Source organism: Protopterus annectens, chromosome 10.part0 (genome assembly GCF_019279795.1).
Source record: "Protopterus annectens isolate FY-2018-M chromosome 10.part0, PAN1.0, whole genome shotgun sequence".
Lineage (NCBI taxonomy): Eukaryota > Metazoa > Chordata > Ceratodontiformes > Protopteridae > Protopterus > Protopterus annectens.
Window position 1 is genome coordinate 672,498,000 of NC_056744.1, and position 18,848 is coordinate 672,516,847.

General features: G+C 38.8%; 1 protein-coding gene across 3 annotated transcripts in view; it reads right to left on the bottom strand.

Moving 5' to 3' along the window:
- FYB2 (FYN binding protein 2) overlaps positions 1-18,848 on the bottom strand; it is a 1,416,888-nt gene that overhangs the window by 577,142 nt on the left and 820,898 nt on the right. For all 3 annotated transcript variants that reach the window (XM_044085512.1, XM_044085511.1, XM_044085513.1), the window contains exons 8-9: positions 15,712-15,844; positions 7,085-7,244 (exon numbers count right to left, since the gene is read on the bottom strand). In XM_044085512.1, coding sequence (XP_043941447.1) covers positions 7,085-7,244; positions 15,712-15,844 — 293 coding nt within the window. The remainder of the gene's footprint in view (positions 1-7,084; positions 7,245-15,711; positions 15,845-18,848) is intronic.

Here is an 18,848-nt window from a genome sequence, read left to right on the forward strand (position 1 = left end):
ATAAAAAAAAAAAAAAAAAAAAAGAGAGAGAGAGATAAAGGGCAAAGTCTATTAAATCATATCCCTTCCTAGTCTGAAGAAAATACTGATAAATTGTCAACTTAGGGGATATTAACAAACAAATTAATGCAGTTTAATAGATTTTACTCAGAATGACAAATCACTTCACAGACTCTTTCACCCCTCTAAACATCCTTACTGATCACTGATCAATCATCATTACCCAGAGAGAGAGAAACCAGAATCCACCAAACGGGTTATAAAATGTTGCAAACTCCACAAAAATCTTCCTATGGACAACAGTGCAGGTAAGCTGAGTGGGATACAATGGCACCTTTGAACGGTATTCACACACTGAATCATGTTCATGACTTATTTTCAAATGTACTGCTACACCTTTTGAATGAGCATGCCCCCAGATGAGCTATCAGAACTAAAGCTAATATATTTCCTTTGTTAACGCACAGTCATGAAGATGGGTTTGATGTGTGTGCTACCTGGAAATCCAAAGATAATGATCAGTCATTTACTTATTAATGCAAGCAGAACCCATGTTGAAAGTAAATGAGGCTGAAAAGGCAACTATACTTTAGAAATCTAAGGAAGAGCCTATTCCAGTTTGTGAAACTGTGGGAAGCTGAGATATGACTGGGATATGACTAAACTCTTTCACTCTCTCTTCTACTATGCATTTGGAAACTGCCAACACCTTTTCTGTTCATTTCTCTTCTCAAGTTGCCAAATTACACTTAACTCTGATAGTCTAACATCACCCCTCTTCCCCCCCCCCCCCAAAATCTTGAAGGGCTCCAGTTATCATTGTGTCTTCAACCCTTCATGGTTAGTGTAGCGAAATTATTACAAACCAACAACAAAAAAATTGTAGTTATGCGGCACTATACAGGTTTCAAGAACCTAGGCAGTGAGCTGAACTGACATTCAGCTGCAGAAAAATATGGCTGTTACAATTTCATGTGGGCAAAGAGAAGAATGCAGTGCCATGGCCACAGATTTTACAGCTAGATGCACAGGGGAAAAATAATGTCCATGGTCCCCAAGGCAACATGATACAGCAGGCAGTATGGCACAGATCAGCTACAGGCTGGCCAGTGGACTTGTCAGTGGCAGTAAAAATGCAGTGCACAATGGGTGGTGCCTTTATAATTGGTGTGTGTAGGCCACTACCCTCTTCACAATGTCTAGGGAACATTAACTAAAATTCAAACTGAATCATAAATGTGACTACAGAAGCATACAGGACTTCCACTACAGAAGCATACAGGACTTCCTCCATGCTTTTACACTGAGCACAGCACTCTTTACTACTTCTGCCCACATGCACTTGGTTATTACAGATGTGGACATGGTAGTGCATGCTTGTCTTTGCCCACGGAGAATTGACAACAGCCACATTTCTCTACAGCTGAATGTTACTCCAACCATGTGTACTCAACCATATGTACCATATGGAAACGTCTCACTGTCTAGACACCTGAACTCCACTATACTGATTTAGTAACAGTACAAAAAAGAGAGCTTTCTTACCTGGAAGTAGATTAAGCTCATACCTATTAAAAGACAGTGGCCACTCAAAGGCTGAGAAATGCAGAACATAAAAAACGTATGGTTAAATGTTTCAAAAGGTGTGTACAAAAAGCTGATACACAGAATACAGTCCCAATGCATCAAAGATTCAGGTTTGGCCAATGTAATAAGACAGATATTGCAAAGCTAAATTACTATACCTCCACAAATACGGATAAGAAGAAATTATGTTGGAACTTTATTTGTAGACATCTCAGTACTATTTAAAGTAATAAACATTTCCATACTATTAAGGTGACTAAAAGTAAAAGGAAGAAGAGACAGCATAATTGGCTGATTAAGATTTGTCTAACCAGACAGAGTGATTCAGTAATCAGCTAAACATGGGAGTTACCCATGGTATAATAATGGGAACATTTTTTTACAAGGAGAATCTGTATAAATAATGCCAAAGTCTTCCTCACACAACAGGATAATTCTTATCTCATGTGGAATATATAAGATCCTGGCTCCTTAAGTACATTCAAAACAGTCTTCCGTGCTCAATACCACTATTTAAAAATTAGTAGGTGACTTATTTATGCTACTTGGTAAGCATAGCAGTTGTAGAGATACATCACATTAGGGTGGGCCTCCTCAAACTGTCAATACTTTAAGAATCTGTTTTTTTTATAACTGACAATAAGTTATCCTCCCACAATCATATACACAGTGAAGTAAAGCAGTTTAATTGCTGGATAAGGTGCACCAAAGTTTTCACTTCATTTCTGAAATTAGAATGATTATTGTGCAAGGCATTCTATGTCCACAATCACTGTTTGGCTCCACTAAATTTCAAATTTAATAGACAATGCTCCACAAGATAGTTACATCTTTGTAACAAGACAGCATACTCTGCTGTGGAAATGTAGACTGTCACTCACCACTGTATGATTTTAAATAAAATGGGATGCATGATCTAAGTTTAACTTTTACATCAAAATGCACTCAAATTTTCCTAGACCACAGACATCTATGCAAACATTTGTTCCTTGATTTAGCCTATTTAGCACGAGCCAAATGACTGTCATTAAGTGTGTAACAGTTAAGTGTACCAAAATATTCCCCTAAGATAGGAAAAAATACAATACACATTACTTCCTTATCATGGTACCTGGTTTTAGGCATGAAATTGTGTCAAACTGTGGCTTTACCTAAATATCTGTTAGATAAGTTTCCAAATTAACTCAGTGTAAGAGTACGTGTAAAGACTTCCATCTAGTACAAAGATGAAAGGAAACACCCACCAGGGCTATGACTGTATAATAATGAAATGCGAACACCAAAAGGTGCAAACTCTTTCACTAAAAAGCCACACAGCCTGAAAAAATGAATCCAAATGATAAACAAGGTCTTGTAGTATGATCAACACAAACGATTTATTCCACAGAAAAACGACTAAGCGCTTTCGCCAGTAGTCTGGCTTCATCAGACTCTGATGAAGCCAGACTACTGGCGAAAGCGCTTAGTCGTTTTTCTGTGGAATAAATCGTTTGTGTTGATCATACTACAAGACCTTGTTTATCATTTGGATTCATTTTTTCAGGCTGTGTGGCTTTTTAGTGAAAGAGTTTGCACCTTTTGGTGTTCGCATTTCATGACTTCCATCTAGTCTTTTTTCTTCTTCTCTGTTGCTGTCTCTCTCTCTCTCGCTCTGTCAGTTCAACTGCCTACTAAATTAGACATGACTTAACTGTCGAGAAATGTGAATAAGTGCTTTGTCTTTCTGTAGCATTCCAAGACTCTCATCTCAAATATATTCAGTCCAAATGTTGTATTTCACATCTTGCCCACAGCATCTATCATTACAAAATGTTGTGGTTGTTGTTTCGGCTTTTCCCTGTTAAGGGTCACCACAGCGGAATTCCGGTCTGCTAATGATTAGCAGTAGATTTTTACAGTGCCGAGGTGCCAGCTCGATGCCCAACCTTCAACGAAGGCACGCCCATGCATGCATGTCTTTCAAACGCTACTCGACCGCGGGAAGGACATGCGAAGGCATTCAAGCTGAGAATCGAATGGGAGAACCTCTTGCTGTGAGGAGACAATGCTACCGCTGCACCACCGCGGCTAGGGATGGAATAGTTACTATATGCTCATGCCTGTGCAAATAAATTTTTCTTTTCATGCAGCTACATAACAAAGTTGCTGATTTGACTGAGATTTCAAAAACTTTAAATTTATATGATCCAGACCATATGATCGAGTTTTTGAAAAATCAAAGCTTTTGAATGGAGATCACAGTATAGCAAGAATTGGGAAGTGTAAACTTTTCTTCACTGTAATGCGAAATTGGAGGCCCCCCTGTATAAATGTAAAAAAAAAGACTGATATGGAGTTATTTTTTTTTTTTATGTCTGAGTTTTCATAAACTCGATCATGCGGTCTTGTCCATATGAATTTCGAGTTTCTGAAAACTCAGTCATCTGGCATAGATATATATATGGGTTCACTACATAATCTCGAAATTTTGAAATATCGAATTTCAAAATCTCGAGACTATATAGCCGAAAGACCAGAAGCGCAAAATTCAAAATCCCGAACGTACAACATACATACAACACACACATGCACATACACACAACTTCCCCCCACAATCAAACATTTCATCCTACACTGCAGATAAGTAGTGGGCAGACCCCCACTACTTAAATATACTAACTCCGAGATCGCACAGACACACAAGGGAAACTCACAGTCCCTCACAAACACACATCACAGTCACAACACATACTGACACACATTAAAGCCCCTAACCAACACTCTTACACATAGATACTTACCTTAACTTCCACTTATCCATCAACAAACCGCAACACCAGAAGTGCTACTTCAATATATCCGAACATCAGGATTTTGAAGTTTGCGCTTCTGGTCTTTCGGTATTTAGGGGTTTCCGATGTATATAGTCTCGAGATTTTGGAATTCGATATTCCAAAATTTTGAGATTATGTAGTGATCCTATATATATATATATATATATATATATATATATATATAAACATAGATATATATATATATATATATATATATATATATATATATATATATATATATAAACATATATACACATGTAGTTAGATATAAACCAAAGGTTCACTTCATCTAAAATGCAAAACTGTGGTTCATTTGATCTAAACCACAAATAACTGAATCACATTTGATCAAAAACTATATCGGCTTGCAGAAAATGACCGTTGGCTTGATTCTGGAGAATAGAAATTATGGTGCAAGTTAGTGTCAATCATTACTATTGCCTTGATAATGTCCACTGTTAAGTTGTACTGACATGTCCGGAAATTTTTGCATGTACAGCAGCAGTGATTCAGTGCGTCAGGAAAATGTTCTTTTCTCGGTTCTGCAGCTGTGGAGTTATGTATATTCAAGTTTCTGGGGGAAGGTGAGAAAGCTTTTGGACATATATTTAGTATGTGCAACATTTTCAGTGAAATGAGTTTCAAAGTTTTGTGGTTTGGACTAAATGAGTTTTTGATCAACTGGACCACTTTTTTGTTTAGATCAAAGCATATATATCACAGCAGAAACCTTTGGTAGACAAGTCCGTTTGTTGAAATGTATAAGAGCTGGTACAGCTGACTGAAAATCGGCTAATCAAAATGGAACAGATTTTTCAGCACAAGACTGTGATAGAGTGAGGATTTGGGAACATAATCTTTCCCCACTGTAGTGAGATCTTGGAGTAGGTATATCTCTAATTAGCATGAGGTGTTCTTTTGCATTTTCAGTCCTATGTGGATCCATTTTTATGTTTTACGATGGTTAAGTGCCAAACATTGGTGGACAATGTGCATGTCCGATGTAAGCGTGTGTGTGTGTGTGTGTGTGTGTGTGTGTGTGTGTGTGTGTGTGTGTGTGTGTGTGTGTGTGTGTGAAAAACCCTTCTCACCATGCATCTGAAATGGATCTGAGATAGCTGATTAAAGTGTAGCCTATGTAGAGCTATTCTCCCAAGGCCTTCTCTTTATATGGATTAGAATCAGTTCAGCTAATCTGGTCAGCAAAACATAAGTCAATAAATACATTAAAGAAAATAATTTCCTTCATAATCTGCCTATTCTGTGTTTCTTCTTTTGCCTTCACATCTTGTTTTCAATCTACTTTATTATACAATTCCAGCTCTTCTTTGCTCATCCTATAGGACTTTAGAAAAAATACTCAAGCCCATATTGCCAATGAGGACACCCTGCCTAACACTACTAAGAAAATATTGTACAGATGCCATTTTTATTTTCCATTTAATTATAAATTACTGTGCCCATATACATCAGTGGTTATGTATGCTTTGAAGTCCAAAGGAGCCAGTATGGAGATTTTACATTATTGCAATTATTAAAAACAAAATACATCAACACTTTACAGCTTCCTTAAGAAAACAACTGGTCTATAGGCAGATCATTATGCTAAGAAATAGCTATTAGGAAGTGGATTATGGTTAAGATAAACAGTAGAAACAAATGGGCAAGACAACAAAATGTCTAATCAGTCTATGATAAATGAATTTGTTCATAGGTTCATACTAGGCTATCTGCCCAAGGGCATTTATAAGCCTAGCCCATAGTTATGTGGCTTTCGCCACCCCTTTAGTTTGAATAAAAACTATGCCTATCATTTTGCTGTGCCTCTGTCAAGCAGTGACACTGAAGTAATCCCTGGGGTATATCTGCAATATAGGTTCATAGGTTCATACTAGGCTATCTGCCCAAGGGCATTTATAAGCCTAGCCCCATAGTTAATAATATTTAGATTCATAGGTTCATAGATTAGTACTAAGCTAACTGCCCTTGCGAGCCATTTTAAGCCTAGCCAAGTATCCCTTGTGAGACTCAAACCCTGCACCTTGTGCTTGCAAGGCAAACACCTTAACCATTAGGCCACCCTCCCAACCATTCCTGGAATGCATTCATTCTGAGATGCATCTCAAATGGCTGTTAACAATTGTGACAGAATAATTTATTTCCAAACTGGCATTCAATTTCATAAAACCTATATTACATAAAAGAAAATCAATCTGAAATAAAATTCTCAAATCCAAACATGCAAAAGATTTATCTCTAGAATTAGCAAGAAAGTAATTCGACATTTGCATGCAGTTTATTGCAATAAAGTACTTAAATACTGATTCAACCAAAGTCAGTTTCTGTAACATCAGAATCTTAATGGAAAGTTGTCAAATGAAGGTCATAGCAAAAGAAGCCAGAGTAAATTCTGATGTTATAACTTCAGGTATGATGTTTCACAGCCCATATCTTTTGGAAGATATGCTCTAAATATAACCCTGTTTGGCAAGGTAAAAACAGTGAATCATGATAACAAGTAAACTGGGCTCAGTAAAACATCAATCGTGAAATGCCTAAGCAAACAACAAAAAAGAAGAGAGAGTGGGTGGGATAGAAACCTGCAACTCATAGCATATTACATTACAACACCTTTTTTCACAGTTCTATAGTCTTCAATGAACAGAACTGAAATGGATACTTACAATTCCCATTCTTGTCTTTTGCTAGCCATTTTCCTGAGGGGCATGCAGTGGTACGAATTACATCAACAAACTCCCCTTTCTTCAATGGAAGATCAAATTTTCCACTTTTAGTGTCTTCCATTATTTCAGCACTGTATAATGTACCTTCCAACCCAGTTATCTAAATGGGTACATAACAGGAATAAAGCACTGCAATCAAAGTTTGCAAGGTGTTATCCTAATACTGAGTAGTTAATGTTTCATTTTAATAGCCATCAGCAAATCCAATAATGTGACAAAAGCTAAATCTTTTTAAACATTCATAAAGGACTATATGCATTTCATTACTGGAGGAGTACAGTACTGCAGGTCAGACAGATTGAAAGAAAATAACTCAATCAAATAAATAGCTAAAATGAATTAAAGCTAGCAAAACCATATCTACTCAAATTCTGATTTGGTAACAGAGCACTTTTTGTCTTTCAGATTTAACAATTAAAATGATTTATATGCAATACCATTATGAAAATCAATCACACTGAACATAACTAAATAATGTCCTTATTATATGAAAATAGTGATATTTAAACCTTTGCTCTTGCAATCATGTTAGAGTACAGCTCGTGTTAAAAACCATGCTGTATAAAGTACAGTTTTGTACCTACCATAAATGTAGATGTTCGAGGATCCACATTGCTGCAGTCCTAACTATTGGGTAGTCCGCTGTCCAGTCGGCCCGAATACCAAAGTATATGGCTGACGTTGGTCACGGCGCATTAGACTGACGTCAGTACGTCAGGGTACTAATGCGCATGACCGACGCCATATCCTCAGTCTTTTCTTGCCCCAGATGTCAGAAGACCCTAAAAAGACAAGGCCAAAACCAAAAACACCAAACATACCTGCACCAAAAATATATACAATATATACAAAGGTACCAGAATATAATTTCACCTATAGAACCACCCCTAAACACAGAGGGGCAGGAGGGAGGGTAAATTGGACTGCAGCAATGTGGATCCTCGAACATCTACATTTATGGTAGGTACAAAACTGTACTATGTTCTTCATTCCACATTGCTGCAGTCCTAACTATTGGGTAGAATCCCAAAGCAGAGGTAAGGGAGGCTGGCAAATCATAAGGAAGCAGGAGCTGATAACATGCCTTGCAAAATAGCTGTGGCAAAACCAGCCCTAGACTTAGAGTAGAGAGGAAGGTGGTAATGCTTAGAGAAAGTATGCACTGAACTCCAAGTAGCTGCCTCCAAAATATCCTTAGTTGCCACCCCCCTTAGAAATGCTGTTGAAGTGGCAGTAGCCCTAGTGGAATGAGGCCTAATCCCAGCTGGAATCTCCTTGCCATGATGGGAATAACAAAATGCAATGCAAAACCCAATCCACCTAGAAATAGTTTGTTTTGACACAGGCTTGCCCTGCGAACTCAAAGCAAAAGAAACAAACAACTGCTGAGACTGCCTAAAATCCTTAGTCCTGCTTAAATAATACCGCAATTGCCTGTGTACATCTAAAGTGTGCAAAATCTTTTCCCCTTTATTTTGGGGATCTGCATAAAAAGTAGGCAAATGAATAGTTTGGTTTAAAGCCACACTAGAAACCACCTTAGGCAGAAAGGAAGGATTAGTACGTAATGATACCCTATCCTTATGAAAAATCAAAAAAGGCTCAACCGCCATAAGGGCCTGCAACTCAGAAACCCTTCTAGCCGAAGTAATGGCCAACAAAAAAGCAGTCTTCCATGACAAGTATTTCAGTTCAGCAGTAGCCGCAGGCTCAAAAGGTTGTATTGTAAGTTTCTCCAACACAAAATTGAGGTCCCAAGCAGGAGTAGGAGCTCTACGTGGGGGTCTTATATTCTTTGCCCCTCTAAGAAATTGCTTGAACAAAGGATGTGAAAACAATGGTGGGTCACAATCATAGTGAGCTGAAATTGCTGCAGCATGAATCTTAATAGAAGAGAAAGACAAACCTTTGTCCAATAACTCAGTAAGATATTGAAGAGCCACACTCAAATTAGGCTCAGAAATCTCCAAATTTTTTGCTGCAGTCCAAAACAAAAATCTCTTCCATTTTTCTGCGTACACTTTCCTTGTACTAGGTCTTCTGGCTTCCATAATCACATTTAAAACTTGTTGAGGAAGCTGAGACCTGCTGTCCTTCAAAACAGAATATGCCAGGCTGTTAGATGAAGAGAGTGAAGCTTGACATTGAGCAGACGACCGTCCCTCTGGGACAACAGGTGTGGAATCAAGGGTAAAGGCCATGGAGGCTTCCTTACCAGACTCCTCAGTAATGGGTACCAGTGCTGCCGAGGCCAATCTGGAGCTATTAAAATCATCCTTGGCTTGTCTTGACTGACCCTTAGAAGCACCTTTGGAAGAAGAGGCAGAGGTGGAAAAGCATACACATGAAGATTTTTCCAACTGAAAGAAAGAGCATCCACTTTCCAAGCTGTGTGATGAAATCCCTTCGTGCAAAACTTTGGCAGCTGGTGGTTTAGTGGAGAAGCGAACAGATCTATGTCTGGAGTTCCCCATGACACTGTCAATGTTTGAAATACATGAAGATCCAGTTTCCACTCGTGGGGATCCATGATTTGTCTGCTTAACACATCTGCTAAGGAGTTCTGTGCTCCCGGCAGAAACCTTGCCTGAAGAGTTAGTTGCAAACTGAGTGCAGTCTCCCATAAAATCATTGCTTGTCTGCACAATGGGTAAGAATGTGTTCCCCCTTGTTTGTTGATGTACCACATGACAGTTGTGTTGTCTGTTAGAATCAACACCAGCCCTGGAAGAAGTAACTCCTTGAAAGCCATTAATGCAAACTGGACTGCTAACATCTCTTTCATGTTGATATGTAGATGCTGTAGTCTGGCAGGCCACTTGTCTTGTATCCACTTTCCATTTAGATGAGCTCGCCAAGCAATATCTGAGGCATCTGTCGTTAGAATCTGACTTGCCTCTGGCCGGGTCACAGAGAGTCCCTTGTTTAGGTGACATTCCTGAGCCCACCACAAAAATTCCTTTTGAATGCAAGGTATTATTTGAATGACAGTGTCCAAATCCTGGCAGTGCTGTGTCCACAGATTTTTGAGATACCATTGTAGCTTCCTCATATGCAGTTTGGCATTGGGAAGCACCAGAATACAAGATGCCATGAACCCTAAGGCTTGAAGGACTGTCCTTGCAGTCAGCCCGGACTGAAGAGATAGATGATGGAAGTAACTGGAAAGATTCTTTTGTTTGTCCGGGGTTAAAAAGGCCATCTGGGCTGCTGTATTCAGTCTCACACCCAGAAAGCACATGTCTTGAGAGGGTACTAGACTGGACTTTATTTCGTTCACAGAATACCCTAGGCATCTTAGCACTGCTATGACATATTCCAAATGCTGTAAAAGGTCTTCCTTTTCTTGAGCCAGAATCAGGCAGTCGTCCAAGTAAGGATAGATTTGAATTCCTTTTAGCCTGAAGTAAGCTATCACTGGAGCCAGAACCTTTGTGAATACTCTGGGCGCAGTAGATAAGCCAAAGGGCAATGCAGAGAACTTATAGTGAGAATTTCCAGCTCGAAAACGCAGATACTTCCTGCAACTTAGTCTTATTGGCACATGAAGGTAAGCTTCCTTTAGATCTAAAGTAACCATCCAGTGATCTTTGCCCAGCAGAGGTAAAAGCTGTTGTAACGTCAACATTTTTAACTTGGGAATGTCCAGATAAGTGTTGAGGATAGATAAATCCAAAATTGGTCTCCACGTGTTCCCCTTTTTTGGTACTAGGAACAGGCGAGAATAAAATCCTAGGCCCCTTTCTGGCACAGGAACTGACTGAATAGCCCCTATTTGGAGCAACAGAGAAATTTGCTTGTGAGCCTCTGTTCTTTGTAGAGGAGGAATGTCTGGCATGCCTTTGAAAGGAGGCAAGGTATGGAAATAAAACCTGTAACCGTGGTGAATGATATCCAGAACCCATCTGTCTTGGGTAATTAAATCCCAATTTTCTTTGAAAAGAGACAGCCTTCCTCCCAAAGGTGCTGCCAGGCGAGAAAGTACTGGCAGCTGAAAAGGCAGGTCATTGGGTCTGCTTACGAAAGGACTGACCCCTGCCCTCACCAGAAGTCTGAGCAGGTGAACTCCTGTCCTAGGCCTAAAAGAACCTTGAGCTCTGCCTCTACCACGTCTAGACCTACCCCTAGACTGGGAATCATAAGCAGGATAAGTCCACCCCTTAGTAGGCCAATTTCTACTAAACTTCGGAGGCTGCACCTGCAAAAAATCCTTAACAGTTTGCATAGACTTAGCCTTGTCCTCCATTTTCTTTAAAACTGCTTCCACAGGCGAACCAAACAACACATCAGACTGTAAAGGAGCATCCAAAATCCTTGTCTTAACATGCTCAGCTAAGTTCTGATCCCTCAACCAGGCGTGCCTACGAAGAACAGAACCAGTGGCAGCCACCCTCGAGGAGGCCTGCACAGCATCAAAACCACACTGCAAGGAATGCTTACCCACCTGTTCAGAAACATGAACTAAATCCTGCAATTCTTTACACTCAATACCTTCAGCCAGAGCATCCACCTTAGACTTCAATTGTGAAAGGAGATAATTCTGATATTTTAACATATGAAACTGACAATTCAACGCCCTCATGGCTAAAGTGGAAGAAGTATACACTTTCTTTCCCCATCTATCCAAAGCCCTTGCCTCTTTATCAGGAGGAACAGGATTTTTAACCACAGAAGCCTTCACACCTTTAGGCCCCTGAGAGACAGTTTCTGGGTCTGCCCTAGGACTCTTAAAAAGATACTTATGGGCTTCAGGCACCCTATAGTACCTATCCGGTTTAACTGGGGCAGGAGGCAGAGAGTCAGGATTCAGGGAAGCCTCTGCAAAAACATCTTCTACCACATTCAGAACAGGAGGTATAGCTAAAGGCCTATGCTGGGGTAAAAACAAGAATTCTCTAAGCCTCTTCCTGGAATCAGAGAAATCTTGACCCTCCCATTTAAAATGCTCCCTCATGGAATGCAGAGTCTCTGAAAATGAAAAAACCTCAGGAGGCGAAGCTGAAGGAGTAGAATCATCCACATCAGAATCAGAATAAGGAGGATACTCCTGCAAGTCTTCAGCCGAAGACTCAGAAGCCTCCGAACATTGCTCAAAACTCTCAAACTCAGGTTCCACCCTAGGCCTCTTATCAGGAGGGGGCATAGAACCTCTAATCATTGTAATCAAATCCTCTGCCATTTTTAGCATATGCTTCTTAGGCAAAGACCCTGAAACACTCGGAGAAACCCCCACTGAAGCTAAAGCAGGCCTGCCTCTTAAAGAAGTCTTAGAAACAGAAGGCGAGGCCCTAACCACCTTAGGAAGAGAGGGAAGAACAGCCACCTGAGAAGCCCCTTCAGGCTGGCCTACTTCCTGAGAGGATACATCCTGTAACAGTAAAGTTTCTCCCTGAGACTCCAAAGAAACTCCTGGCAGAACCTCCGGCTCCACTGAGCCTTCTAAAGAACCGACGTCCGGGACTGTCGGTTCTTCCACTCTAGGCTTTCCTGCTTTGTCCTTGCGCTTTTTGGCTGAAGCGGGCGTCGGAGCATCCGACGGCATTTTATAATTACAACGCTTCCCAAACACTAACCTGGCACAGTCTAACCTTCTCTTAATAGTGCGTTTGTTAAACCTAGCACAAGAGCGGCATCCAACAACGTCGTGCTCAGGCCCTAAACAAGGTATACACAAAGTATGGTAATCCCTATGAGGTATCTGTTTCCCACAAGAAATACAGTTATTCACTTTTTCTGACATCCGAATAAATACTGAGGCAAGAAAAAACCAAAATATTCCCCAACGGGGTACTTAGCCAACTTTGATTCGGTCTGAAACTCTGACTTCAGAAACTTTCAGAACGCCAACCTGCACTCGCAAAAACTGCTTCTGCATCGGACCATGCGGCAAAAAAGACTGAGGATATGGCGTCGGTCATGCGCATTAGTACCCTGACGTACTGACGTCAGTCTAATGCGCCGTGACCGACGTCAGCCATATACTTTGGTATTCGGGCCGACTGGACAGCGGACTACCCAATAGTTAGGACTGCAGCAATGTGGAATGAAGAACATCAAGGTTTAACAGTGTCCACAAACACTACTACACTATTGGAAAATATGGTTATTGTGACATCATTCTATGATGTAAATGTCAGAAGAATAGTGTTTTTCAGTTTTGTGGTAAGCATTCTTGAACACCTAAAATAACTCATGAGCTTCATAGGTCTGCTATGATCTGTGTTAAAAAAAAATCAGTAGCAGAACTTTTCTTCGGGGCCATCTGGAATGTTATTTAATCCCCATCTAAACATTAACTTTTTTTTTTTTTTTTTATGAAGGGGCAGTAAAGGCTACTGTTGGGAATGTGAATAAAGACTTCACTCTTTTACTTTGTGTTATCTCCCTTAAACGCAACTCATGGAAAAACTTAGAGTTTTATTGCTTGAAAATACAATGTTGATTGGAAATAAAGGCATGCGTGTTTGTGCATGTAAGTGTGCAAGCCTGTGTGTGCACATGTGTGTCTTTGTTTTTATGTACAGGGCATTCAAGTCATGTCATTTACTATTACCCAGTACAACTCTATTTATGTGTTCTCAAAACAGACTGCAAGAAATTCACTCCCTCAATCGTGCTCTCAAGTTTACTTTCTTGAAATCAGTTTTGAGAATCAGAACAAGCTGATTAAGACTTGTGACCAAATCACATGCATAGAGATGCTTAACAAATACGTGTAATCTACCCAGAGCTATGTTGAATGTTTTTAGACAATCTTAGAAATTACAAACAAGTGCAAGACACTCAAATATACAGTTACAAAAATAAACAATAAACACTGCAACATTACTTAAAATAGAAAGTAAATGATTAAAAGCAAAATATACATGTTTTATATGTAATATCTGCAACAGCAATTTCTGTGTAGCTGAATTGATAGTTGCAGAATTATCAGTATTAGAAGTGATAAGCTTTTACCAATTTTTACATTGTAATGCCATTTATAGCACTGGCCATTTATTCTGACTCTATATATTCTAAGTTGTTCTCTTATGCCTTTGCAGTGTTCTTTGAAGATTTCAATGAATTACATTTCATACATATAACCTGTAATGCTTATATGTTTATGAACCATGGTCTTAGATGAATCCCAGGACCAGTTCAATTGCTTAAGAGACAAAAAGCAAATATATAGTTTCATGTGGCTCAGCACTGCAACAGCTATCGCTGCTGCCTTACAGCATTTGCTTATCTGGTTTGGTACCCAGCTGGGATGACTTCTGTGAGACGAATATCACCAGTGAGGCATTATGGGTTTTCACAGAGCGATAAAGCTTCCTCTTGCATCCCAAACACATGTTGTAGGTGAACTGGTCAGCATACTAACTGCCCAAAGGTGTAGGTGTGTGTGTGTGTGTGTGTGTGGTAACAGACTGCTGTCCCACCCAGGACATGTACTCTGCCATGTGCTCTCTATGTACCAAGCCTAGGCTGGTTTCACCATGATTTCAAATAAGTGGGTATCACAAATGATTAAATTAATAACTGTTTTCTAAGTAGCAAAGATGCTCCTGATGCTGATGTTCCAATGCAAAGTTCTTAATGATGCAACTGCAAGAGACATACCAGACAATCCATTTTGTTTTGCCCTGTCCCACTTAAACGCAATTCTGTCAGCTATTCTGCTTGACACACCCATTCATTCCTTACTGCAGGAATGTTAGAGCTAGGCACAAAGAAGCCCATATCTCTCCATACATATCTATATGTACATATGTGTCTTTCAAAATATATGTGCAACATATATGTCAATACTGCTACATAAGAAATCTGCAAAGAGAAAGTTCTTTCTGAAAGTCAAATGTATAGAGGACATGCACCTGAGGGGCACATATATGTATGCATTAAACATGCTTGCAGTACAGAAAAGATCCCTCTTGCCACTCTACCTAGATTTCCTGTGAGACAAGCTGGAAAAAACAAAGCAAAGCTGTGATAACATCTGACAGTTCAACAGAAAGCAGACATTATGTGTGGGGAACTATCAATCAGCAGAAAAAAGAAATTACTGAGGAATGCTATAATGAGGATCACATTCCTAAGGACATCCTCCAAGGAAATAATGCTGTTGGTCTGCAATGCAATTATAAAAAGAAAGTTTTCAGGCTCTGTTACACATACATGGATGGTAACCACTAGTCAGAGGTGGGTTAAATTACATCAACATAGACTAGGCCACACAACACAAGGATAGAAGGCAGTGGGTGGTATTCTGAGGAGTCCAGCAAAACATGTACAGGATGTGTTAGGCTGTTGGTCACTGCACTGATGAATGATCTATTTCTAATTAGAAAAGTATTACAGGTTACTGTTAGTGATGTAAATCATGGGATCAGCCGACATGTCCATGTATAATGCTACAAGTTCAACCTGCAATGTATAATTCAATATTTACACTGTTAACATGAGTAAAAACTGTACACAAAAACAAACAAAAAAAAGTCTGTTTTTTATTACACTGCCTTTTATATTCAGAATGAAAATATGCTACATCGGCATTTTGATAAAGTAAAGGTAAACTGTATTACATTAAATTTCCTTCTACACTTCTGTTCCTTCTCTTCTTTTGCTTTCTGTTCCTTTTCCAGATCCATATACTGTTTTCCCTCTTCTTTATTTCCTTCCTCAATCGGCGTCTCTCCAAGGAGGACATTTTCAGGTCTGGAATAACAGGAATAAAAATAAGTTTTGCTTGCATACAGCACACTACTACAAGAAAAGATGGACTCCAGGCTAAGCAACTGTGATTCTACAGTGGAAGCATAATCTGTTTAGGACATCCCACCAGATTAGAGAGCAGTACATAAAAGGTCTGCTGAGATGCCTGAGAAGGGGCATGCACCTCAGTTAAAAGTCATGGCTCAATTTATCATTCTCAGCCTTCAACCAGTGCAATGTGTTCTTACCACTTGTTAATGCAGTGAGGAAATGTTGACAGCAGCTAGTCCTGTGAAGGGAGCTCCAGCAAGAAACACAAAAGAGCACTGATTTACAATTTTAGGTGTCACACAGTAAGACAAACTTCTTGATCATTACAGCCTGCATTTCTATTTTATGTCAATATGCAATATAATGAAAGTTCTACCTTGAAAGATTCTAGTTAATGGTGATATGAAACAGATTGTGTATAACATGACTATCAATATGCTCTGTATATTTCAAAAGTTCATACAAATACACCTTATATCCCAGTTCATATGCACTTCAATCTTTCAGTATGAAGCAGCAGTCTTTAAGTAATGAAGAGTGGCTATAGCACTAATTATAAATTCGAAGGATTAGCTTTAAAACAAATTGTAGAATCTAAATGTAAATCTGAATTACCAGCTTTTATAAAATAATGAGTACCTATAATACATTAATATAAATTAAAAATTTTGTTTCTGCAAAGACTAGCATTAAAAACAAGTTGTAGGTCATATCTGGAAATCTTGTGAGGCTGACTGTTAAGTCTTTAAATATGCATATTAAAAATATCTTTGCCATATTTAACACTTCATGCAACATGATACCATGTTAAGTTGAAACCAAATTAGAAAAGTAATAGGAGGGGATACCCTCATATGATGCTTATATTATAAACTTTCAGGCAGTTTAAACAAAAATGACATCTTTCTGGCAAGAACTTTTCAGGGATGGTACTAAAATCTCTACATTAATAGGAAGTAGAAATGACGAGCAAAACTCTTCAACAATAGCCACTAGACAAAGAAATGAGAGGAGGTACACACACTTTCCATTCAGTCTTGAAAAACAAATCTATTCAGGAAATGTTAGCATTTCAACTGAAACATTAGCTCTGCACAAGCAAACTTTTTATTATTTTATTTACATTAGTTTACCGGGAAAGTCCAGCCACACAATAACCCATTTCCAGCAGAGGCTCAGGGAGAAAAACTACATTACATGAAAGCAAAAACAAAAAACTATAGCAAATACTACAAATATTTGATGTCCACTGTCATTTATACAGGTACAACATAAAATAAGAGAGTTATAAAGACCATCAGTTAAACAAGTATAATGCAGTATATTACAGAGTAACCTAAGAAAAAGTAAGACTGTTTAGCAAGAGAATTAAGCTTAATTTGTTTAAATTACAAGAGGTGAGGAGAGAGTGCTGGAAACAAAGGTACGTTAAGTAGTGAAAACACAAATTAAAAAGGGAGATGAAAGAATGGTGAGTTGAGTAAAGCATTACTAATAAAGTAGGCAGTGTGTGAGAAGAGAGAAAGCAAAAGAGATGGGTTAGCAAAGAAAGGAACACGTGTACACAAGTGAAGAGAAAGTATGTGTATAGTGAGTACAGAAAGTAAGACTTACACATTGCAAATGAGTTTTGGAAGGATATGAACTTTGGTAGTACAGCAAGTGACTAAGATCTTCAGTAAAGGAACAGGAAATAATAAGGTAAGGCAGATGGACAGTATGTCAAAAAAATGAAAAACGATTAGATTATAGCTGGAAGAAGTGAAGGTAAAGGATGGCTGCAAAAGTATTGGTGAGAGAGAAAAAAAAGAAGTTATGTACTCACCATAACATTTCATCTGTGCTGTCCATTTTTCTTTCTTCCTCAGCTGATGGATTTTGGATCCAATCCTTTGGATCCGACTTGGTGATTGCTAATGCTTGTGGCAACCAAGAACTCATGAGCTTCTCCCTTATTCACAATGCACCAACCCAATCACCTCAGATCATGGTTGCTGACTTTAGCAGAAAAGTATATTCATATTCAGAAAAAGGAGAAGTTTGTATCGGGAGTTTAATATAAATGTCCTGTAACCACTCAATCTTCCAGAAGATTTAAAGGACGAGGGGTGGTGGGAGGGGTAGCACATATTTATCCAGTGTTTCCAAACTGAACAATATAATAACAAATATATTTGTAATACAGTACCCATCTGAAATAAAGCCATGTTGTGATAAATCCTGATTAAAACTCAATACCTCTGACAGTAAAGCTAGCAGACCCATTTCAAAACATTTACCCAGAATGCTGATTAAACTGGTTGGTCTATAGTTGCTCACTAGAGACACATAACCACCTTTAAAGACTGGAACTACAAAAGCCTCTTTCAAAACACATGCAACACAGTATGCAACGTTTCCTGAAAAAGATTAAGCATCCATGGAATAATAAAGTATAATACTTTTATTAGAAAAAACTCTCTTTAGTCCATCAGTACCAGCAGCTGCATGGATCTCAGTCAACCATTTCAGTGGTAATTACAGAACTTTAGTGTCATCAAAATCAGATTCCCCCTCCATATCCCTTCTGCTCCTTATATACTTAACAAGTTCTTCCGCAAAGACTTGAATCTGTTTTTCTGGGTTATTAATGAGACATTCCATCCTTCTATCCATTCAAAACCCCATTTTTACACATGGGGTTGGGTTGTCAATATAACAGAGCCAAATCCACCACTGGGAGGCTTGCCCCGCCATGCAATCTAGAATGTTACTAGTTTCTGTATTATCTTAAGTATTTAAAAAAGCCTTAACAGTGTGCATCTTTTCCCATACTTTGTCATCTCTAGACTTTTTAAATATTTTTCAAAAGTAAATTCTCTTTTCTGTTTTCTTTATGCTTTATCCAGCGAACTATTCCACCAAGGCAAATAACTATTTTGTGGTTTATCCCGCACTGTGGGCATATCTTTTTTTT